Here is a 22,841-nt window from a genome sequence, read left to right as displayed (position 1 = left end):
GACCACCTTCTTAGGAACCCTGAAAAAAGAAAAGAAGTAAATGGATATAGATGTTAAAACCAACTGTATGAGAGTCACTCTCTCCCCGAAAGATAGGTGTCTTTGTTTCCATCTCGCTAATTTTCTCTCACATTTATTTATAAGAGGATCCCACATCTGACTCTTTCTTGGGTTTGCCCCAATAGGTATGCCCAGGTAGATGAAAGGAATGTTCAACAAGCTACAATTGAGATAGTCTGCTGCTTCTCTTCTCCACTGGTCAGCCATGCCGAATACGCCGAAGCTGCTTTTTGCAAAATTGATTGAGTCCCGATACGAGTTCGAAGGACCTCAAGATTACTTTGATTGCTTTTACATTCCGCATGGATGCCTCCCCGAAAAAGATTGTATCATCTGCGTACTGGAGATTAATAAGAGACAAACTGTCGACAAGACAAAACTTGCAGAGAAGACAGATACAGCTCACAGATACACTATGTCCTCTTTCCAGAACCCAAGAAGAGGATGCATTCCATCTTTTCTTTCACTGCAGTAAAGTACAACCCATTTGGTGGGAAACCATGTCATGGCTGCAAATTAAGGGTGCTTTTCCATTAAGCCCAAAGCAGCATTTCCTTCAACATTTGGGTGTTCAAGCTGTTGGTGTAAGGAATAATAGACAGCAATGCTGGTGGTTAGCTTTAACTTGGTCCATATGGAAACTTAGAAATAGTATAGTCTTCTCTAATGCAAATTTCGATGCTAATAAACTGCTTGAAGAAGCAATATTCCTCCTATGGTCTTGGCTTAGGAGTTTTGAGAAGGATTTCACAGTGCATTTTAATCAATGGTCAAGTAATTTTCCACAAAGTTTTATGTATCAGCAGGGGATTGCATAGTTATGAGCTCTATACATGTAAATTCATATGCATTCTGTATCCATAGCTTGGTTCCCCCTCAGAATATTAATGTCTGACTGTGGAACCATCTATATGGACTCTTTTTGTATTTTAAGTACCTCTGGTACTTATTTCAATATATAATATATTATCTTTGCTGACAAAAAAAAAACACTTTGTTTGACCCCACTGAGAATCCCCTGTACAGGTTTTTCCCAATTGCTTCTCTTACCAGCCAGTTCAAAGCTTCAGCCACAATGTTGAATAGAAATGGTGCTAATGGGTCCCCTTGCCTCCGGCCTCTCTATGGTATGAACTCATGCGAGGGGCTGTCATTGACCAATACTGAGATAGAAGCAGATTTTAGGCATCCCTCGATCCATTGGATCCACTTGGAGTGGAAACCCATTCTCCGCAGCAAGTAAAGCAGAAAGTTCCAAGACACCGAGTCATATGCCTTCTCGTAATCCACTTTAAAGACGATGCAAGGCTTCTGTCCTCTCCTAGTTTCCTCGACCACCTTATTTGCAATTACTGCACTATGCAACAAATGCCTTCCTTCAATGAATGCAGATTGCCTTTCGTCTATGATGAAGGGCATGACCTTCTTCAATCTGTTAGCCAGCAGCTTTTCCTTCTTCCCCTATTTATATCTAATAAACCCCTCTAACTAACTATTAGTATATGTCAATGTATAACTGTGAAAACAGTTTTGTATTTTGTCTATAAGGGCTGTTAGCCTTTGCTAACAACACCCATTCTGTACTGAATATCTACTGTAAGGGCTGTTTGTTAGCTTTTGCTAACAGCACCCATTTCGTGGTAGTTAGTAATTCAGGGAGTACAAGGGCTTCTCTAGAGTTAGTAAGCTTTCTGTTAGAGTTAGTTAGCTTTCTGTTAGAGTTAGATATAGTTAGTTCTACAATCCCACTTAGTCATATGTGTAGGCATTATAGAGAGAGAATGAGTAGAGAGAGAAACAGTCGGTGGGTTAGAGTTAGGAATAGAGGAAGTGTCAGAGAGAGTGATAGTGTGAGGTCGAGAGAGTATCCCCGACATAACTACGCTGAGAACAAGGATGGACAACAACATTGCTCTACTCGGGCAAACTGGAGGGATTAGAATGACATCTCATCCTTCTATTTCACGCGATTCCTAGAAGATGCAACCGAGAAGGACCCGTGGTACTAGTTCAAAAAGTGGGGGGATGTGAGGGAGATTTTCATCTCCAAACAAAGAAACAAAAACGGAAGGAGGTATGGTTTTGCACGATTTAAGGGGGTGAATGATGTGCACAGCTTAGAATGACAACTGGACAATATTGTCATTGGAGGTTTAAAGTTGTATGTCAACATTCCAAAATATAGGAGAGAGTTGGCGAGAAAAGTAGAACAAATACCAGAAAACAAAGCAAAGGGGTATGATGAGAGACACGAAAATGAAGCAGCTCGACGAAGACAACCACAGTAGAGAACAAATCCAGTCTCGTATGCAATGGTGGCGGCGAGAAACACCAGGAACTCAGGGCAAAGGTGGACACAAGACAATGAGCTTACAGTCGCAAAGGTTCACTCTCATCGGTACACCTTGATATCCCAATGGACGAGAAGTGGTTTAGCGATGCTTGGGTGGGGCGATTGAAGAACTTGGCACTGTTTGACAGAGTTGAAGACGAACTATCGTGGGATATAGGAGCAGACATAGCGCCGAAGTACATAGGGGATGATTTGGTTCTGCTACTTGGCCTCACTGATGTCAGAGCAGAACAAATGATCCAGGAAGAAATCATGAGTGGAGCTTCCTTATTTCATTCGCTGGAGAAATGGAACCCGAGGTTGCATATAGGATACAGGTTGACTTGGGTCCAGTGCTGGGGTATTCTGTTGATAGCCTGGGACACGACGCAAATTCAGAAGATTTTGGCTGCGATTGGGGATATGGTGGAGGTGGACGATGACGTTGAAGAAGTTCGGAGGGTGGACAGGGCAAGGGTACTCATCAAAACACTGTGGCGACCCGTAATCCAACACACGGTAAATGTACACATAGGTGGGGAGGTTTACATAGTACATGTAGTGGAGGAAAATGGGTACAGTACGGGAACATGCAACTGCCGATTCAGGAGTGCTTTGAGATCATCGGAGGAAATCGAGTCCGACGAAAGTGATATTGGAACTCCGGTACCGGAGATGTTATGCGCGTCGGAGAAGGAAGATGAGCCGAAAAATGAAGATGTGTCGAAAACTGATGACGCGTTGTGAAGGACCACCTTCAATCTGAATGTCGGGAATGCAATATAGGGGAACACGACAATACCTAGTGGTCTAAACGGAAAGGAAAGACCACATGGTAAAAACATTGGCCCGTGGGTACAACGCTTCAATCAGAAAGGGAGCAGAGCAGATAGCACAATGGATATCGATGAAGAACAAGTGGCGTGTCGATGGATGGTGACAGATGATAGCTTCTGAGATAAGGAAACACACAAGAATAGAGAGGAACAACATGTCGGGAACATCAACCCGACAAAGTGGGAGAAACAATTACACGAAAACGGAAACCAAGAGTCTGGAAGGAGCTGTGAGGTGTTGGGGGTACATATTTTGAATGGGAAGAGTCACGTGACCCACAGGAGGCTGAGGGGGGTTTTAAAAATCATTTGGGCTTTTCTATTCACACCATCAAAGAAGCAACACAACAATCTGGTCTCAACCCACAAAATAATAAAGGGGAACCTATTTGTGCCTGGCAGGTATATTCGCGAAATAGGAGGTGCCAAAAGCAAATGAAGTAGGGTACTGCAAATGACGAATGGCCTGCCATAGTTACAAAACCATCTATAAGGGGCCCAAAGCAGCAACACAACGTGGACAAGGAGAAAGATAGAAGTGGTAACAGTGATACCAACGTCCACATGGAAGGAACATCAACACAAAATGAAGTTGAGAATGCTAATCCAAGCAAAGACCAGTTGGAAGTGGCAACATTTCTATGGAATATGGAAAAAGAAATAGGGGCAACATGTGGGATAGAGCAAGGCAAAATCATAGACAAGATAAGGGCAATGGAGGAAAGAGATAGGAAAGAGGCAGAGAGATTGGGAAATAGGAATACTACCCCATGAATGTCATAACATACAATGTCAGAGGGTTAGGGAGGGGGGTGAAATGGGCAGCAATTAGGAGAGTGGTCATGAAAGAGCACATAGATATGCTATGTATTCAGGAGATAAAGAAGGAGAAAATTGAGAAGACGATGTGTCAAGCACTGTGGGGGGGACCCTGAAGTAAGTTGGGAAATGCAACCTGCATATAATACAACAAGCAGGATTCTATGTATATGGAGTGAGAAAACTTTCAAATTGGAAAGGAAGGTCATTGACAATGGTTTCATCTTGTTGGAAGGGCAGTGGATTAAGGAGGCACAACAAGTTCATATTGTCAGCATCTATTCACCATGTGATATTCAGAACAAGAGAGCCTTATGGGACAGTGTCAGGCAGATGAAAAACTTAAACCCTGGAGGTCTATGGTGTATACTAGGAGATTTCAATAATATCAGAAATTCATTTGAAAGATTGGGTACTTGTCAGAGGGGGGTGGAGGAAAGCAACATCAAGGAGTTCAATGAATGGATTAAGGATTTGGAGGTAGAAGAGGTGCCATGGGTGGGGAGAAAATTCACATGGTTCAGACTGAATGGATCTGCCAAGAGCAAGCTGGACAGGATTCTGGTATCTCCTGAATGGCTTGCTAAATGGCCTGGAAGTACACAATACACCTTGGATAGGAACTTCTCGGATCATTGCCCAATTTTGCTCAGATTCAAACATATAGACTGAGGTCCCAAACCTTTCAGGATCCTTGATTGTTGGTTTCAAGACAGGTCATTCAAGACAGTTGTTCGGGATTGTTGGGCTTCCAGTCAGCAATGGGGATGGGGTGGCTTTGTGCTTAAAGAAAAAATAAAACGACTCAAGGAAAGGTTGAAGGTTTGGAATAAGGAACACTTTGGAGATACTTCTAAGAAGTTAAAGAAAATTGAGACTGATTTAAACAAGCTGGAAGCGGATACAATTGATAGACAACTATCTTCCCAAGAATTGCTGACCCGGAAGAAACCACAGGAAGCACTATGGTTAGCTGCCCAATCACGCGAGTCTCTACTGAGGCAGAAGGCGAGATCAAGATGGATTAAAGAAGCGATTGCAACTCACGCTACTTCCATTTGGTGATGAATGCGAATCGTAGAAATAACTCTCTGAAAGGAGTGATGATTGATGGATCCTGGATTGAGTGAAAGGGGCAGTCCGATTGTTCTTCTTGCAAAGATTTCAAGAATCTGAGCAAGATAGACCACAACTGGATGGAATCCGCTTTCAGGCCATTGGACAGCAACACAATGATATGCTGATGGGGCGTTTCCAGGAGGATGAAATATAAAAGGTTATATGGGATTATGGGAGTGAGAAAAGTCCAGGCCCAGATGGACTAAACTTTAAGTTTATTAAGGAGTTTTGTCAAGTAATCAAACCTGATGTTCTCCGGTTTCTGGATGAATTCTACGTTAATGGACTTTTCCCAAAGGACTGCAATGCATCTTTTATAGCCCTAATCCCTAAAGTGGTTGATCCACAACACCTTAATGAATACAGACCTATTTCGCTAATAGGCTGTATATACAAGATTGTGGTCATGTTGTTAGCTAAAAGATTGAAGGTGCTGCCAGTCATAATAGATGAAAGACAATCCGCATTCATAAGGGGCAGACATTTGCTGCATAGTGTGATCATAGCAAATGAGGTGGTTGAGGAAGCTAAAAGGGGCCAAAAATCATGCATGGTGTTCAAAGTAGACTATGAAAAGGCATATGATTTAGTCTCATGGGAATTCTTGATATACATGTTAAGGTGGATGGGCTTCTGTTCCAAATGGATCCAATGGACTGAGTTATGCCTAAGATCTGCTTTTATTTCAGTATTGGTGAACGGAAGCCCCTCGACTGAATTCGTCCCACAAAGAGGACTTAGACAGGAGGATTCACTAGCGTCTTTTTTGTTTACTATTGTTGCTAAAGCTCTAAACGGGTTGATGAGAGAGACAGTGGAGAAGAATCTATTCAGAGGATTCTCAGTGGGCACAAACAATGTGGAAATCAACATCCTACAATATACTGACGCCACAATATTTTTTGGTGAGGCGTCAATGGAGAATGTCAAGGCAATCAAAGCCATTTTGAGGACCTTTGAGCTTGTATCAGGTCACAAAATTAATTTTGCAAAAAGCTGTTTTGGAGCAATTGGAATGCCGGATCAGTGGAAGCATGATGCTGCAAAATACATGAACTGTAGCTTGTTGTTCATACCGTTCATATACTTGGGCATACCAATTCGGACAAACCCATGGCAATGTCAGTTGTGGGATCCTATCATTAACAAGTGTGAGAGAAAATTAGCAAAGTGGAAGCAAAGACACATCTCTTTTGGGGAAGAGTGACCCTTATATAGTCGGTTTTAACATCTATCCCTATCTATTTCTTCTCATTTTCCAGGGTTCCTAATAGAGTGGTGGACAAGCTGGTGAGTATACAACGCCGATTCTTATGGGGTGGCGGCATTGAACAAAAGAAGATTGCATGGATTAAGTGGGATACAATGTGGCTTCCAAAGGAAAAAGGGGGATTAGGCCTCAAGGACATTAAGACCTTCAATCTTGCACTGTTTGGCAAATGGAAATGGAGTTTATTTCAGCACCAAGGAGAATTATAGGCTAGGGTATTGGATTCGAAATATGGTGGGTGGAGGAGTACAAGGGCTTCTCTAGAGTTAGTTAGCTTTCTGAATATCTCCTTTTTCTTCTCTGTTTTCTCTCTATTTTCCTCCCAATTTATCAAAACTAACTAACTTATTAATAGTCTAACTATGTTAACTAACTTTCCCTTCTCCTTATATATCCTAACATAAAGGGAAACAAAGAAAATCTATAGGTGAAACCATTAACAAGGATTTAGAGGTTAATAGTTTATCTATAGATATGATTTATGACTGAACTTTATGTCTGTTTGATCCATATGGCTGGCTCCAATTCGTGGGAAAAGACTGTGTTGTATACATTTCGTAAGAGACTAATGCTCTGTTTGGATTAGAAATGAAATTGAGGAAAGAAGTAGAAAGGATAAAAATAAATGAAAATAGAGTAGAAAAGATGTGTTGTTTTGTTTGGATGGATAGAAATAAGAAGAAAAGAACTGTAGAAATTTGGTATTTCCATCCTATTTCTCTCCTCTCTATTTACACCCAAACAAACACAGAGTAAGAGATATGGTGGGAATCCATGTCATGGCTGCAACTTAAGGGCGCTTCACCTTTAAACCCAAAGCAGCACTTCCTCCATCATTTGGGTCTTCAACCAGCTGGTGTGAGAAATAGTAGATGGCAATGTTGGTGGATAGCTTTGACGTCGTCCATATGGAAATTTAGAAATAGCATTATCTTCTCTAATGGGACTTTTGATGCTAACAAATTGTTCGAAGAGGCCATATTCCTTCTTTGGTCTTGGCTTAGGGGCTTTGAGAAGGATTTTTCAGTGCATTTCAATCAATGGTCAACTAACTTACCACAGAGTTTTATGTATTAGCAGGGGACTGCATAGTGTTCACATTGATACATGTAAAAACTTTTGCTTTTGTATCCATAGTTTGGTTCCCCCTCAGAATTTTAAGTCTGACTGTGGAACCATTTATATGGATCTCTTTTGTACTATGAGTACCTCTGGTACTTCTTTTTATATATAATACTTATCTTTGCCGAAAAAAAAAAAAACACAGAGTAAGAGATGAATTTTTTCTCCCTTTTATTTACCCTGTTTATTCTGTCTCCTATAGCTACTTGTCTATACTCCTTTCTTTGATGTGTTTTTATCTCCCTTGGTATTTCTTTGTGATGGGAATTATGCATGCTAAGTGATTTCACACTTTAATGACTTGAGATTGTTGTTTTTCTGAGAAACACCTCCTTAAAACATCAAGACTACCTTTTCAAATTACTGCTTCAGAATGTGACTATCCTTGACCATTGTTATCCGGGAACAGAAAATTTGGTGATTTATTTAAGCTTAATTTGGTTAAATAATTCCCTTATTTTCAGGCTAAACTTCCCTCTGTTCTGAGAACTTATCGAGATACACTGACTGCTGATATGAAGAGTGCTATTAAGACTGCTGTTGCTGAGTTGCTTCCGGTTCTTGCTTGTCGAGGTTCAGAATCAGAGTTCTTTTCTGGAGACAGAGCTGTGGATGCAGATGGTGAGAATTTCTTTGTCATAATTGATTATGTTTGTCTGTAAGAAGAGAAGATATACTTTTAATATTTTTCTTCCAGTGTTTTTATGTGATCTGTTCTACTTTCAACTTTCTAATGCTAAATAGTAACTCAGGTGGAGGTGCATCACTTGCTAGCAAGTTGAGGAGCCTATCATCTGACTGTTTTGTGCATCTTCTAGGTGCTATTTTCTTGATAGTACAGGTAATTTATACTTGGCAATTGTTAATTTGTTACATCATCTAGACCAGAATTCTTGTGTCCTTTGAACAGTATTCAACGGGTTCTCAATCATTTTATTTGAAGTTTTCTTTGTTATTGTATATAGATGTATATTATGTTTTCCAAATTTGTATTTGTGAAGTTGTTTACATATTTTTAATTCAATTAGGTGTAAATGAACCATAACTATGTAGTTCTATTCCTAAAATATTTATTGTGTGGAGTGACCGACTACAAAACCTCTACGACAGATAGCAGAATGGCCACTATACTGAAGATTATGTATACAAATAAAACAATTTATACTACGCATATATACATGCTAAAAATTAAAAGGTATCAAAATTATAAGTATATTCAAAATCAATGACCAAAGTCATAGTCTAGTGCCAAACACTCAAGTAATTAACAACAAACGCTTTATTCCACTAGATGAGGTCTGCTACATGGATTTCACGACGTCATTATTATTTGTCCTATAATAATTATTATGTTGACCTTATAATAATATTTATTGATAGTATTAAGACCAAACTATATAATTTAAAAATATTGTTCATAATACTTGAAATGTTTGAGTATGAAAATATGCACACAAAAAGGATCCTCAGCCTTTGTTTGCTGAGATGTGTGTGTGTGTGTGTATATACATACGAGAATTGACAGATAGTACAAAAAATAGTTCATAATGGAGGCTACAGCCTAGGCTATGGTGACAGATCACAGGACAGCTTCTAAGAGCTTCTGCAAGCTTCTACAACAAGCTAGAAATATAAAACATTAATAAAACATTATTAAACAACAACTTTAACAAGAATAAATAGTAAGAATGTAATGCCAAATATTTATTAATAGTAATTTAAAAATATGTTTTTAGATATAGTTTGTAATTTTCGTATTATCAATATATTTATCAACCTTTTGTACAATACTATTAAAATATTTGATAATATAAACCAATTGTGCACTTGCACTGTAGCTTGACGAGACCAAATGCGACAGTCTACAGTGCAAAGTACACCAGTTTTAATGTAAGCATAGATAAGGGGAATTAAGAGGAAAGGAGGCATTTTATTTTGTATCATATGAGAATTGAGCTTTGCACTTTGTGAAAGGAAACCCCTTGGAGGAGAGATACCTCTCCTATTTCCCGTTCTTGTGCAATCAAGAAATTCCATCTTTCTTTTCTTTCTTCTATTTTCTAATCTTGGTTCCTAACAGGGATAATCTTTTGTACATCCCTGGTAATAGAGAGAGACAGAGTGGTAGAGTGATGAGAGGATTAAACTAGATGTAAATATGTGGTAGAGTGATGAGAGGTAGAGAGAGACAGAGAGAGAGAAAGAGAGATAGAGAGAGAGCGAGAGGGAGAACGAACCAGAGAGAGAATCATAGAGAGCGAGAGAGGCAGACAGAGAATCTGAGAGAGAGAGAAAGGCAATATGAGAAACGGAAGGAAAGAGGTTCTTCTAGCGTACTCGATCATCAAGGAGTGAAAGCCCACCACCATGGTCGGAGCGAACAAGGAATAGGGGGATGCGATACAGAGGAAGACGACCAACACTGTCTTCACGCAGACCGGCACGAGGGACAATGGACCCAAGTGACGAGCAGGAGAAAGGCATCTTCGAAGAGTGCTTCAATTTTCGGAAGGGGTAGAGAGGCCTCGAATGTCACTTACCAGGGCATTGACAGAGGAAGGTCCCATAGAGCAACGTGGAGGGACAGGCATGACATTACCTCTTTCTACTTTTCCCATTTTCCTGATGAGGTGCATGAAAAGGACCTCTGGAAGAAATTCCAGGAATGGGGAAAGGTGATGGAGGTATTCATACCGCAGAAGAGGAACAAACACGGCCATAGATACGGCTTCGTGCGCTTTAAAGGGGTAGATGACGTTGATAGAATGGAGAGAAGGTTAGATAACAATATATACTTACAGGGGAGGAAACTGTTCGTCAACAAGCCTATGTTTCAGAGGGGAGAGGGGAGGTAACAGGGTAGCTAACCCATCAGTGGACCTTCGTAACCATACTATAAGAAGACCCACGGTGCCTGTCACGACTGAGCAGAAGACACGACAAGTACCGGAGTCCACAACATGGAAATCGTTCGCGGAAGTTGTGAAGCAGAGTAAGAATGACAGGAAAGAGAAGTTACAGACTATCCCAGGGAAGGGGTTAAGCGAGGCGAACATGGAGCCTATCAACATTCAGACGTCGTCGGAAAAACTTAAATGGCTTGACAACGCGTGGGTGGGGTGCCTTAAAAACAAGGGTATGTTTGACAGGGTAGACGTGGAGGTTCAGGGGTTGTTTGGACCAGAGATCAAAGTTGCGTATTGGGGAGATGATAAGATCATCATCTCCGACATGGATGACGAAACAGCTAACAAGCTCATTCTTGACGAACAACAACACGGAGGGACTCCTTTTTCCTCTCTTAAAAGATGGACGCCGGAATTGAAGCCCTCTCATTGCTTAACGTGGATACGTATATGGGGAGTGCCACTAATGGCCTGGGACGCGGAGAACTTCGCAAGCATTGTCTCCGTGTGTGGTGATTTGGTTGAACTTGACCCGACTACGGAGGACAGGTCGCGGGTAGACATTGCGAGGCTGTTAATCCGCACGGAGGAGACTTCGGTTATAGACAACACGGTTGCGGTCGTGGTGGACGGGACTCATTACCTCCTGCAACTGCGAGAGGAATGGGGGTGTGCTTGGGGGGGGGTCGTTCGCGGATGGAGATGATGGACCACTTGTCGCCGTCACCGTTCTCAACGGAAATCATAGGGTCAGACGGCGACCAAAACACTCACGGGGTACGAAGTCCTTCACCTGGTTTTTGCTCCGACACCCCAGCAGGCGTTTCGCCCATATGGCCATCGCCATGTACAGCTCAGCGCCGCCGTAGACGGAAGACGCCGGAATCATATCTCCGGTGTAAACGAAACGCAAACTTCAACGGAGATGACGTGGCAGCCCAAACCTGTCAACGGTCGCTTTCAGTTCTTCAGGGCCTGTTTCATGGGGATGTGAGCCACAAGGGGTGCAACGGCTCTGATCCTATGGTCTTGCAAGGAAATGGCACGACTGAACCTAACCCTCCTTGCCCTAGCCAGCAGTACCCTCTTCTTAAGGAAGGAGACGTTGAAGGTAAAGGTATTTGTGCTTTACATACTCCTTATAACTTGCGGTCAACAGGAGAGGATCCCCCGGATAATATCCATGAGTCTCCTTTTGGAGTCAAACACGGGTCAAAGGTAGGGGATAATGCAATCTGTGCGGGAATTAACTTGAATCAAACTTTGGGCCTGAGAGGCACTAGCCCAAATGCTACGGGAAGCAAGTTACCCTCAACCATCAAGGTCTACGTTAGAAGAAAGGCTTTTACTCCAACAAATTACTTGGGGAATTTTGTGGAAGAGAGATGGGAGTGGAAACTAACTTGGAGAAGGAACTTTTTTGACCATGAAATTGACATGGTAGCTGATTTTATAGCTGACATCGAGTCAGGCAACATCAATCATTCCAGCAGGGATTTCCTTTGCTGGAAGCCTGATCCTATTGGCCTATATTCCTCAAAGTCTGCTTACAAAGTGTTGCAGGAGGCTCATGCTAATGCTAATGAGGACAGGGTTCTTACAACCATGTGGAGTCTGAAAATTCCCCCAAGAGCTAGTGCTTTTTCATGGAGGTTTTTCAAGAACAGGCTCCCTACTAGGGATAATCTCAGAAGAAGGCAAGTGACATTGCATACATATAGTTGCCCTTTATGTGACCTTGAAGAAGAATCTGCCAATCATCTTTTTTTCAACTGTCCCAAGACTAGGAGTCTCTGGTGGGAGCCTATGAGATGGGTTAATAGAGTGGGTCCTTTCCCCACTGACCCAAAGGATCACTTCATGCAATTCTCTCAGTGGAATAGGCCAAGCTACATAGTCAAGAGATGGGAATTTCTCTGGATAACTTTGTCATTGTCCATTTGGCATCATAGAAATGGCATGATTTTCAAAAATCAGCCTTTCAATCCAGAAAAGGTCATGGATGAGGCATTATTCCACACCTGGTCCTGGCTCAAGTGTGTGGAGAAGGGTTTCCATTCGCATTTTAATTTCTGGTCAACTAATCCGAAGGAGGCTTTTTCTTAAAGGGGATGGGTTTGCTTTGTATTATGTCCTATCTACTGATTCTCTATAGTGGGGTTTAGGCTTTTTATGCCTTGTATTCATATCTCTATTTTCAGTACACCTAGTACTGATCTTTATATACAATATATGATTTTTGCTGTGCAAAAAAAAAATAATAACCCAGATGAGCATGGGGCTGAGGCTGAATTACGGAAGAGGGACACACATGAATTTGGAAGTCACACTCATTTTCCAGAATCAAAAGAAATGAGCCCAGAGAAGGCTTGCTTGGCACATAGCCCTGTATCCAGCAGTAGCTTCAACAAGGGCTTTTTCGACAATGACGAGACACTGCATAGAGAGATCATTAGGAACCTGGGAGTGTCCTTTGTTGAGATCACCACTACTGAAGACAACAATGCCTCTGCAGATTTTAATAGTAGAATAACCTCTACATCAGCAGGAGTGATGGGTATGAAGTCCATAGAGCCATGAATATTCTGTCATTCAACTCTAGAGGCTTGGGAAGTGGGGTCAAAAGGTCAGCTATTAGGAAGCTAACCTTGGCTCATAATGTCGATATTCTTTGTATCCAGGAAACCAAAAAGGAGGCTATTGATAAGAAATTATGCCAATATCTTTGGGGGGACGATAATGTTTCATGGGAGTTTTCTCCTTCTAATAATGCAGCAGGAGGACTTCTTTGTATCTGGAATAATGAAGCTTTTATGGTGGATAGAAGGGTAGTAGGCAGAGGATTCATTTTGCTGGAAGGTACATGGACTAAAGACAATAAGAAGGTGTATATCACCAATGTCTATGCCCCCTGTGATCTTCAAGGAAGAAGAGATCAATGGGAAGAGCTTAAACATCTTAAAGCTCTTTATCATGATGGCCCATGGTGCTTATTGGGTGATTTTAATTCTATAAGACACCAACAAGAGAGATTGAGCTCATCCCAATCTGTGGGGAGCTCCATTAATATCTTTGAGTTTAATTCGTGGATAACTGACATGGATGTTGAGGAGGTTAGGTCTGTTGGGAGATGCTTCACTTGGTGTAGACCCAATGGAACAATTATGAGCAAACTGGATAGGTTCCTTCTTTCAGATGAACGGTTATCACTTTGGCCAGATACTACACAGTTTGTGTTGGATAGAGACTTCTCTGACCATTGTCCCATCCTTTTGAAGTCCAGAATCATGGATTGGGGGCCCAAACCTCTCAAGGTCATGGACTGGTGGTTGAAGGACAAAGGTTTTCAGAATATGGTGGTTCACAGCTGGGGAAATTATCACCCTAGTGGCTGGGGTGGCTATGTTCTTAAGCAGAAATTAAAGCTCCTCAAGCAATGTATAAGACAATGGAGTTCGCAGAATGGGTCAGTCACTGTTAGAAAGATAAACGATCTTAAAAAGCAGCTAAATGACATGGAGGCAGGTAATAATGCTTCAACAATAACCGAAGATGAAGTTCAGCTTAAGAAATCCTTGCAGGAACAGCTGTGGAGTGCAGCTCTTGCCTATGAATCCATGCTTAGGCAAAAAGCCAGAGTGAAGTGGATAAGAGAAGGGGATAGAAACTCATCCTATTTCCACAGAATCATCAATCGTAGAAGGAGGGTAAATGCTTTTCAAGGCCTGTGCATTGGTGGGGGGTGGATTCACGAGCCTAATAATGTCAAGTCTGCAATTTTTCAGCACTTCAAAGAAAGATTCTCAGAACAGAATCAGTGCAGACCAACTCTGGATGGGATTCAGTTTACTTCTCTTGATCAAGGGCAGAGGGAAAGCCTTGTTGCTAGATTCTTGGAAGGGGAAATCAAGTCTGCAGTTTGGGCTTGTGATGGTGATAAAAGCCCAGGCCCGGATGGGTTAAACTTCAACTTTATTAAACAGTTTTGGGATATTTTAAAACCTGATTTTATCAGGTTTATGGATGAGTTCTTCATAAATGACACATTCCCCAAAGGAAGCAATGCATCCTTCATAGCCCTTATCCCCAAGACCAATAACCCACAATCTCTTAATGATTATCGACCCATCTCTCTTATAGGGTGCGTTTATAAAATAGTATCTAAGGTCCTTGCTAATAGACTGGCCCTTGTTTTGCCTCACATTATTGATGAAAGGCAAACTGCCTTTCTCAAAGGAAGGCATATTCTCCATAGTGTGATGATTGCTAATGAAGTCTTAGCTGAAGCCAAATGCAAAAATAACCCTTGCATGATTTTCAAAGTTGATTTTGAAAAAGCCTATGACTCGGTATCTTGGGGATTTCTAAACTACATGATGATGAGGATGGGATTTTGTGATAGATGGAGAAAGTGGATCTATGGGTGCTTGTCTAGTGCAACTATATCAATCTTGATCAATGGTAGCCCTACTAGAGAGTTTGTGCCTAAGAGGGGGCTAAGGCAAGGAGACCCCCTTGCACCTTTCCTCTTTGACATAGTAGCTGAGGGCCTTACTGGTTTGATGAGGACAGCTGTTTCTAAAAACATTTTCAGCAGTTATCAAATAGGGAGGCAAAAGGAAGAGATCAACATACTGCAATATGCAGATGATACCTTGTTTTTTGGAGCTGCGACTACAACCAATGTTAGAGTTATGAAGTCTATCCTCTGAATTTTTGAGCTGGCTTCAGGGCTCAAGATCAATTATGCTAAAAGCAAATTTGGGTGCTTAGGTAAATCTATGATTTGGTGTAGGGAAGCAGCTAATTACCTTAACTGTGGCCAGTTGGGTTTTCCTTTTTCTTATCTTGGAATTCCAGTGGGTTCGTCCTCTAAAAGCTGGAATGTTTGGCAGCCTCTTATTAGCAAGTTTGAATCTAAATTGGCAAAGTGGAAGCAGAGATGCTTATCTATGGGGGGCAGGATATCCCTTATTAATTCTGCCCTAACAGCCCTGCCTATTTATCTTTTGTCTTTCTTTAAAATTCCCAAAAAAGTGGTCCACAAGGCAGTATCTATCCAGAGGAATTTTCTATGGGGAGGGGGTGTTGAGGCAGCCAGGATTGCATGGGTAAATTGGGACACTGTGTGTCTTCCCAAGAGCAAAGGAGGGCTAGGGATTAAAGATCTTTCCGAGTTCAATGAAGCCTTGCTTGGTAAATGGGGCTGGGAATTGGCAAACAACCATAATCAGCTCTGGGCTAGTGTCTTGCTATCTAAATATGGAGGGTGGAATACCCTATTTTCTGGTAGGGACAGTGCTCATTTCTCTCAATGGTGGAAGGACTTGAGGTCTGTTTTTCACCAACATCACAGCAACAGCCTCATTAACAATTTGAGATGGAAGGTGGGTGATGGGTCAAGACTCAAGTTTTGGAAAGATAAATGGAGGGAGGGTGACTTAAGCCTAAAAGATAAATACCTAAGCTTGTACAAAGTTAGTACTCAGCAGAACCATTTAATCAATTCAATGGGTATCTTAGTGGATAACAGATGGGAGTGGAAGCTTCAATGGAGGAGAAACCTATTTGACCACGAAGTTGATACGGCAGCAGCCTTTATGGCAGACATTGCTGAGTTTCAAATTCAACCTGCAAGCAGGGACCTTCTGCTATGGGGGCTTGATTCTGGTGGACCCTATTCCACAAAGGCAGCTTATAGCTTCTTGAAGGATGGTGACAGCCAGGTTACTGAAGATAGTGACTTCAAGGCAATCTGGAATCTCAAAATTCCACCTAGAGCAAGTGCTTTTTCTTGGAGAATATTCAAGAACCGAATCCCTACCAAGGTTAACTTAAGGCGGAGACATGTGGAGCTGCCTTCCTATAACTGCCCGCTGTGCGATGAGGAGGAGGAAACAGTTGGTCATATCATGTACTCATGTATAAAAACTAGGATTCTTTGGTGGGAGACTATGAGTTGGGTCAATAGAGTGGGTCCTTTTTCCACCGAGCCTAGAGATCATTTTAAGCAATTCTCCCTGTGGAGTGGAAAAAGTTCAGTGGATTATAGATGGCAAGTCCTATGGGTAGCTCTATCCATGACTATTTGGAAGCATAGAAACTCTATGGTTTTTAACAACCAGAATTTCTGCTCTGAAAAAGTCATGGACGAAGCTTTATTTCACACTTGGTCTTGGTTAAATGGCATGGAGAAAAGTTCCCATATCCATTTTAACCAATGGTCTGCTAGGCTGAAGGCAGAAATGTCCTAGGGGTGTGCGAGGATAGGGCTGTTATCTTATGTGATTCTTTTTGTAGCTAGGTTTGGCAGATTCTGCCTTTGTAATTCTCACCTCTTCAGTACATCTAGTACTGAAGTTTATATTAATACAATCATATTTTTGCAGTGCAAAAAAAAAAAAAAAGCACATCATAGACTAGAATACTAGATTAAACATGTAAAGACTCAAGGATGAGGCCTAATGTAAATCTACCCTTATAAGTCTTAATGTCAAAATACGGAGGCTGGTCAGATCTCAGTAATGGCAGGGATAAAGCTTGGCATTCTCAATGGTGGAAGGACCTCCGAAAGCTATTTCAACAGCCTGAGTTCAGTATTATTCATCAGCAGATGGTATGGAAGGTAGGGGGAGGGGAAAAAATTAAATTCTGGAAAGATAAATGGTTGGGGGAAGATTATAAACTTGAACAGCAATATAATCAGTTGTTCCTGATTAGTGATCAGCAAAATAGCACCATCTCCAACATGGGAAATTTCCTTCAAGGCAATTGGTGTTGGGACTTAAAGTGGAGAAGGAATCTATTTGACTATGAGCAACATATAGCTGTGGAATTTATGGAAGCAATTAATGCTATACAAATTCAGCCTCATATGCAGGATATTAGGGTCTGGAAAGCTGATCCTAGTGGTATATATTCTACTAAGTCAGCCTACAGACTATTGATGACCAACAATCAACCTCCAGAGGCTAACATCTTAAAGACTATTTGGAAGTTGAATATACCCCCAAGGGCTGCGATTTTCTCTTGGAGACTTATTTTAAATAGATTACCCACTAGAGGAAATCTTCTTAGAAAAAATGTGCTGATTCAGGATAATTCATGCCCTCTATGTGGGAATGCTCAAGAGGAGGTGGATCACTTGTTCTTCAATTGTAAAATGACCACAGGGCTTTGGTGGGAATCCATGACATGGAACTAGATGGTTGGCCCCTTTACACCTTCTCCAGCATCTCATTTTGCTCAATTTGTGAGGGCTTTTTTGCAGGGCACAACCAATCTCATCGATATGGATGGTGGGTAGCATTGACTAGCTCTATATGGCAGCATAGGAACCAATTGGTATTCGAGGGCAATCACTTTCAACCTTCTAAAGTGATGGATGATGCCTTATTCCTCATATGGTCTTGGCTACAGACCAGAGAGAAAAACTTTAGTATTTCTTTCAATCAATGGTCTTCTAACCTGGTGGAATATTTTAGTTAATATGGGCTGCGTATATTTATCCTTGTAGTGGGCTGGGATATATTTATCCTATGTAGTGGGATTACTGTTGGGTAGTTATTTATGTTGGAAGGCGACACACTAAGTGTCTTGTATCCATGTATACTTCAACAGTACCTCTGGTACTGCTATGATTCATATCAATAATATATATTTTTGCCTTCCAAAAAAATAAGTCCTTAGTCTTGCCTGTTGGAGTTTTCATGCTAGTAGTTACCCCATCTTACATGTCTTGTATAACTCAAAAAAGGGGGAAAAGACTGCTAAGAGTACGAGAACAGAATAGTGAAGTAAAAGGATGAAATTATTAGAAAAATCAGAACACTTAGATATGTGAACAGAGACAAAGGAGTAGGAAATAAAAGAGAGGCAAAATAGTGGCTGTGAAGTGTGAAGAAAGAACAACAACAACAACAAAGCCTTATCCCACTAGGTAAGGTCGGCTACATGGATCAGATGATGTCATTTGGCATGGTTAGAAACCAAAGTTTCGGAAAATTATTTAGCCTGAGATCTCCCTTGATGATTTCCAACATCCATTTTGGTCTCCAACAAAACCAAAGTGTGAAGGAAGAACACTAACAAAATAGAGATCTGTACGAAATATGAATAAACTGGGCAGAGATCGAAGAGGTTGAAATCAAGCTAGCTGTGCTATGCATGGACATAGTTATCAACAGTGCACTATAGAAGCATGATATAGGTTACTGAAATTCAGTTATACATTGTTTTTCAACTTAGTTGTTTTAAGAGTGATGTAATAAGATTTTTTTCCTTTTAGTGATTGCAGGCACATTTAGTGCGGGCTGCTGAAGTGAAAAAGACGATTGAATGGATTTTAAGCAACCGTGATGGTCATTATGCTACCGATTCAGTTGTGGCGGCAATTGTTCATGGTGCTGTAGCTGCAGAAACATCCCAAGAAAGCGAGTCTCATGGTACTACATTTTTGCCATATTCACCACAAAGAAGTATTGCCAAGGGTTCTTCATTTCAGGGAAAAGCAATTGATTCTGTGAGCTCCTCAAACATGTCAAAAAATTTCAGGTTAAATCTAGGCTCTTGTTTCTAATTTACTTGTAGTGGAAACTGTAATGTTTTTTTTTCCAGATTCTTTTTGGTGTTTAAATTGAGAAGGCAAGTAATTTGTGATTAGAGCTAATTTTTTCTTTCAAATTTTCTTTTCCTGTCGTTGTAAAACGATAACTGCTATTATGAAGTTCAGAAGCTTCCAAACTTTATAATTCAGTTTGGAAATATAAGTATTGAGAGACATTGTTGTCGTGTGCCTCCTGGATTGTATTTGTAATTTTTTTAACTATATTTGAATGAGTGGAATTATATAGTGAAGATTTCTAGAATTGATGCACAATGGTGCTGTTATCTCAATATTTTTTTTCTTTTTTTCTTGCAAGGAATTTCGTTTTTCCCGTTAAAAGTTTTTTTTTTGGTAGTAATTTCCCCCTTTAAGTTTGATTATTCATTGAATGGTGACATGTGATATGATATGGTGAAGCTCTGAGAAGATGTGAGCAATTCCTTTCTAGAGTCCATTATGTAGGGATGCATTTTAATAAAGTGAACACATATACATGGTTTTATCTCTTAAAAGTTTCTATCCTGTCATTTGAAAATATGCTACATTGCTACCAAATATGAAATGGGGGAAAATGAGAGGGAAAATTGAAAGAAAAAAAATATTTGTGCTGCAATATTAATATTAGCCTCTACTTTGGTTTTCCTTAAGACTTGAGTGGTTATTACTTGTGGCTATAGCATGAGTGCATCATTATATGAAGAATCTCTTTCCCAGATTGACTAAAACTATAGTTTATTAATTTCTTATTGTACATTTTCAGTTTCATATGAAAGATTGTAGATGACAATTTTTAGAATGTTCACTCCTGTTATTCACTTGCGAAAGTTACAAGCTTCCTTAAAATTTTTAGAATTTCGAGTCCTTGAACTTTTTTTTTTTATCTGTTTTTAGTCCCTTAATTTTTTTTCGTCCTTACTTTTGGTCCCTTAACTTTTTCCCGTCCTTAGTTTGAGTTCCTTAGGAGGACTAAAAGTAAGAGAAAAAAAGTTTAACTAAAAACAGAAATAAGAAGTTCTGAAACTAAAATCAGAAATCCTAAAAGCTAAAATGTCTAGGGACTAAAAAGATAATAAATCTTATTTTTTTTAATAAGTAGGAGGACATTGTCAATTCATTGATACATTAAATATGGAGTAACTTGTTTTGTCATGCAAGATTAATAGCTCTTATCACCTCAATGATGTTAAATCAGTATGCATGTTTATTAGACCCTTCAGTTGTTATTGTGTTGTCGTAGAGGCTGTCAGGAGTCAAGTACTGAATATGATAACAAATGGCACTTTCGGGTTTCCTCTCTTTAAGAATGAGGGTGATGGGGACTTCATTTTAATTCACTGACTACTTGTAAAACTTCCAGATAAAAAAGAAGAGAGAATACATTTCAGATCTTGTTTGTTTTCTTCTATAACTTTTGTGTTTCAGTTGTTTTCCCATTTGTTTGATATTCTCAAACAATCTGGTTCTAAACAGAGCTGATATATTGCGAGAAAACGCAGAAGCTGTCTTTGCAGCATGTGATGCTGCTCATGGAAGATGGGCAAAGCTTCTTGGGGTCCGTGCAATTCTTCATCCTAGGTTGAAATTGCAGGAGTTTCTAACCATATACAACATTACCCAGGAGTTCATTACTGCTACAGAAAAAGTATATATTTTCATATTGATTTAAAACTTAACGAATACAAATTATATGGTTTTTGTTCCATGATTTAATTCCCATGCTTATGTTAACAGATTGGTGGGAGATTGGGATACAGCATCCGTGGGACACTGCAATCACAGGCCAAGGCTTTTGTTGATTTTCAGCATGAATCTCGGGTTAGTTTTTAATTTTTGTCCTTTTGTATGGCATTCATCATCATGAAATCTTTGTACATAATTGTTAATGGATGCTTTTGGATGTAGATGTCAAAGATTAAGGCAGTGCTTGACCAGGAAACCTGGGTGGAGATAGATGTTCCTGATGAATTTCAATCCATCATTAATTTGCTTTTTACATCTGATAATTTGGCTTCTGAGAACCTTAATGAAATCGAGGATGATATTTCTACCAGTTACAATGGTGTGGTGACTAATAATGATGTTCTGCCGATGGCAGACAGTTCAGAGTCAACTGCTGAACAGCAAATTATGCGGTCTAATTCCATTGAAGCATCTTTGAATAATGAAACATCAGATAGATCCAAGTCCCCGGTTGATTCAACGGAACCAAATAAAGCTCATGGTAGGATTTCATCAGCACATAGTAACAATACTGAGAAAGACCATAAAAAATCTACATCTCAGGCTCTTTATTACAAAGGTGTTGGTTATCACATGGTAAACTGGTTAGTTAACTGGATTCAACTTCTGTTTTTTTCCCAAGTAGTTGCACCTCTGTTCCTTTTGTTTTCTTTTTTCAGTGTTCTCTCTGTCTGTCTCTGTGGGTATGGTTGGAATATTTGATTATAATATTACAATATATTGTTTTCTGTTAGTCTTAATTTGAAGTTGCCTATTTGTGAAGTTCAATTGTTTTTTTATGATTTTATTTGATCCTATTTTTGTTTGGGTTGCCATCTTGTGCATACATTTAAAGTAGCTTTGTTTTGTCATGTTTGCTTCTAGTGGCTTAATATTGCTGAAGATGTTGTCGGAGTACATTGATATGAACAACCTTTTGCCAACACTATCTTCAGAAGTTGTTCACCGTGTAGTAGAAATCTTGAAGTTTTTCAACACAAGAACATGCCAACTTGTGCTTGGGGCTGGTGCTATGCAGGTACTGCTAGTATTGTTCTCAAAACCGTTAGTGCATTTTAGATATATGTGCATATATACATGTCAAGTCCTGCATGTACCAATTGATCCTCGACCTATATATATAGAGCAATGTCTTTAATGGTTTAAGCTTTGAGTTCTTCCTATACATCTTTTAATTGAACGTTCTTCCATTTGATTAACATTTTTTGCTTTGCTGAAGCCTCTATCATATCCTTGTTCATCCGCCTCAACATTTCCATTTCTTGTGCACTTAATTTTTGCTCTTGCTGGCACCTCATTTCTCAATATTCAGTACCATAGAGCATCACCGGTCTTTTAGCCAGGTCTTATAATTATTTTAAATATCTTGTTATAGATTATACATTGTACAGACAAGCACATAACTACGAAGGTCAACAAAACTAACCCATCTTTATTCTCACTGAATACTGTCACCTACATGGATTCTAGCACCATTGTACTCGATGTCATATCAAAATTCTTGAAACTTATTGTAATTCTAATTTCCAAATCTTTCTAGCCTTATACCATATCTTATGTGGTCTCCCTATTGGCCTACACCCCTCCACAAAAGGGTGGCTGTTATGATGCCACGTTTCATACTATAGTTTGTCATTTTACATGCCTAAACCATCTTTTTTTTTTTTTTGATCAGCAAAAATAGATATGTATATATTTATATGAATATGAGAAGTACCAGAGGTACTCAGTACAAAAGAAGAGAAGCCATAAAAATGGTTCCGTGTACAGACAAACAAGTCTGAAAAGGAACCATATTATGACTCAAGATGAAATATACATCTGCTGGAAATCCTAATTATGCTACCCCCTGCTACTGTAAGAAACTTTGTCTAAGGTTACTTGACCAATGGTTAAAGTGGATTGAAAAGTCTTTCTCCACACTTTTAATCCAGGTCCATAGTAGAAACACAGCATCTTCAAACAATTTGTTGCCGTTGAAAGTTTCATTGGAAAAAAGTATTTTGTTCCGCATCTGCCATATAGACCAGTT

The 22,841-nt window shown here is 40.0% G+C and overlaps 1 protein-coding gene across 1 annotated transcript in view; it reads left to right on the top strand.

The window, feature by feature from the left end:
- The window catches only part of LOC100777704 (vacuolar protein sorting-associated protein 54, chloroplastic), a 58,902-nt gene that overhangs the window by 12,156 nt on the left and 23,905 nt on the right, over positions 1-22,841 (top strand). The window contains exons 6-12 of the mRNA XM_003533782.4: positions 8,023-8,179; positions 8,311-8,399; positions 18,761-19,017; positions 20,540-20,711; positions 20,801-20,884; positions 20,972-21,393; positions 21,674-21,827. Coding sequence (XP_003533830.1) covers positions 8,023-8,179; positions 8,311-8,399; positions 18,761-19,017; positions 20,540-20,711; positions 20,801-20,884; positions 20,972-21,393; positions 21,674-21,827 — 1,335 coding nt within the window. The remainder of the gene's footprint in view (positions 1-8,022; positions 8,180-8,310; positions 8,400-18,760; positions 19,018-20,539; positions 20,712-20,800; positions 20,885-20,971; positions 21,394-21,673; positions 21,828-22,841) is intronic.

Source organism: Glycine max, chromosome 9 (assembly GCF_000004515.6).
Source record: "Glycine max cultivar Williams 82 chromosome 9, Glycine_max_v4.0, whole genome shotgun sequence".
Taxonomy (NCBI): domain Eukaryota; kingdom Viridiplantae; phylum Streptophyta; class Magnoliopsida; order Fabales; family Fabaceae; genus Glycine; species Glycine max.
This window is presented reverse-complemented; position numbering and strand designations above follow the sequence as displayed.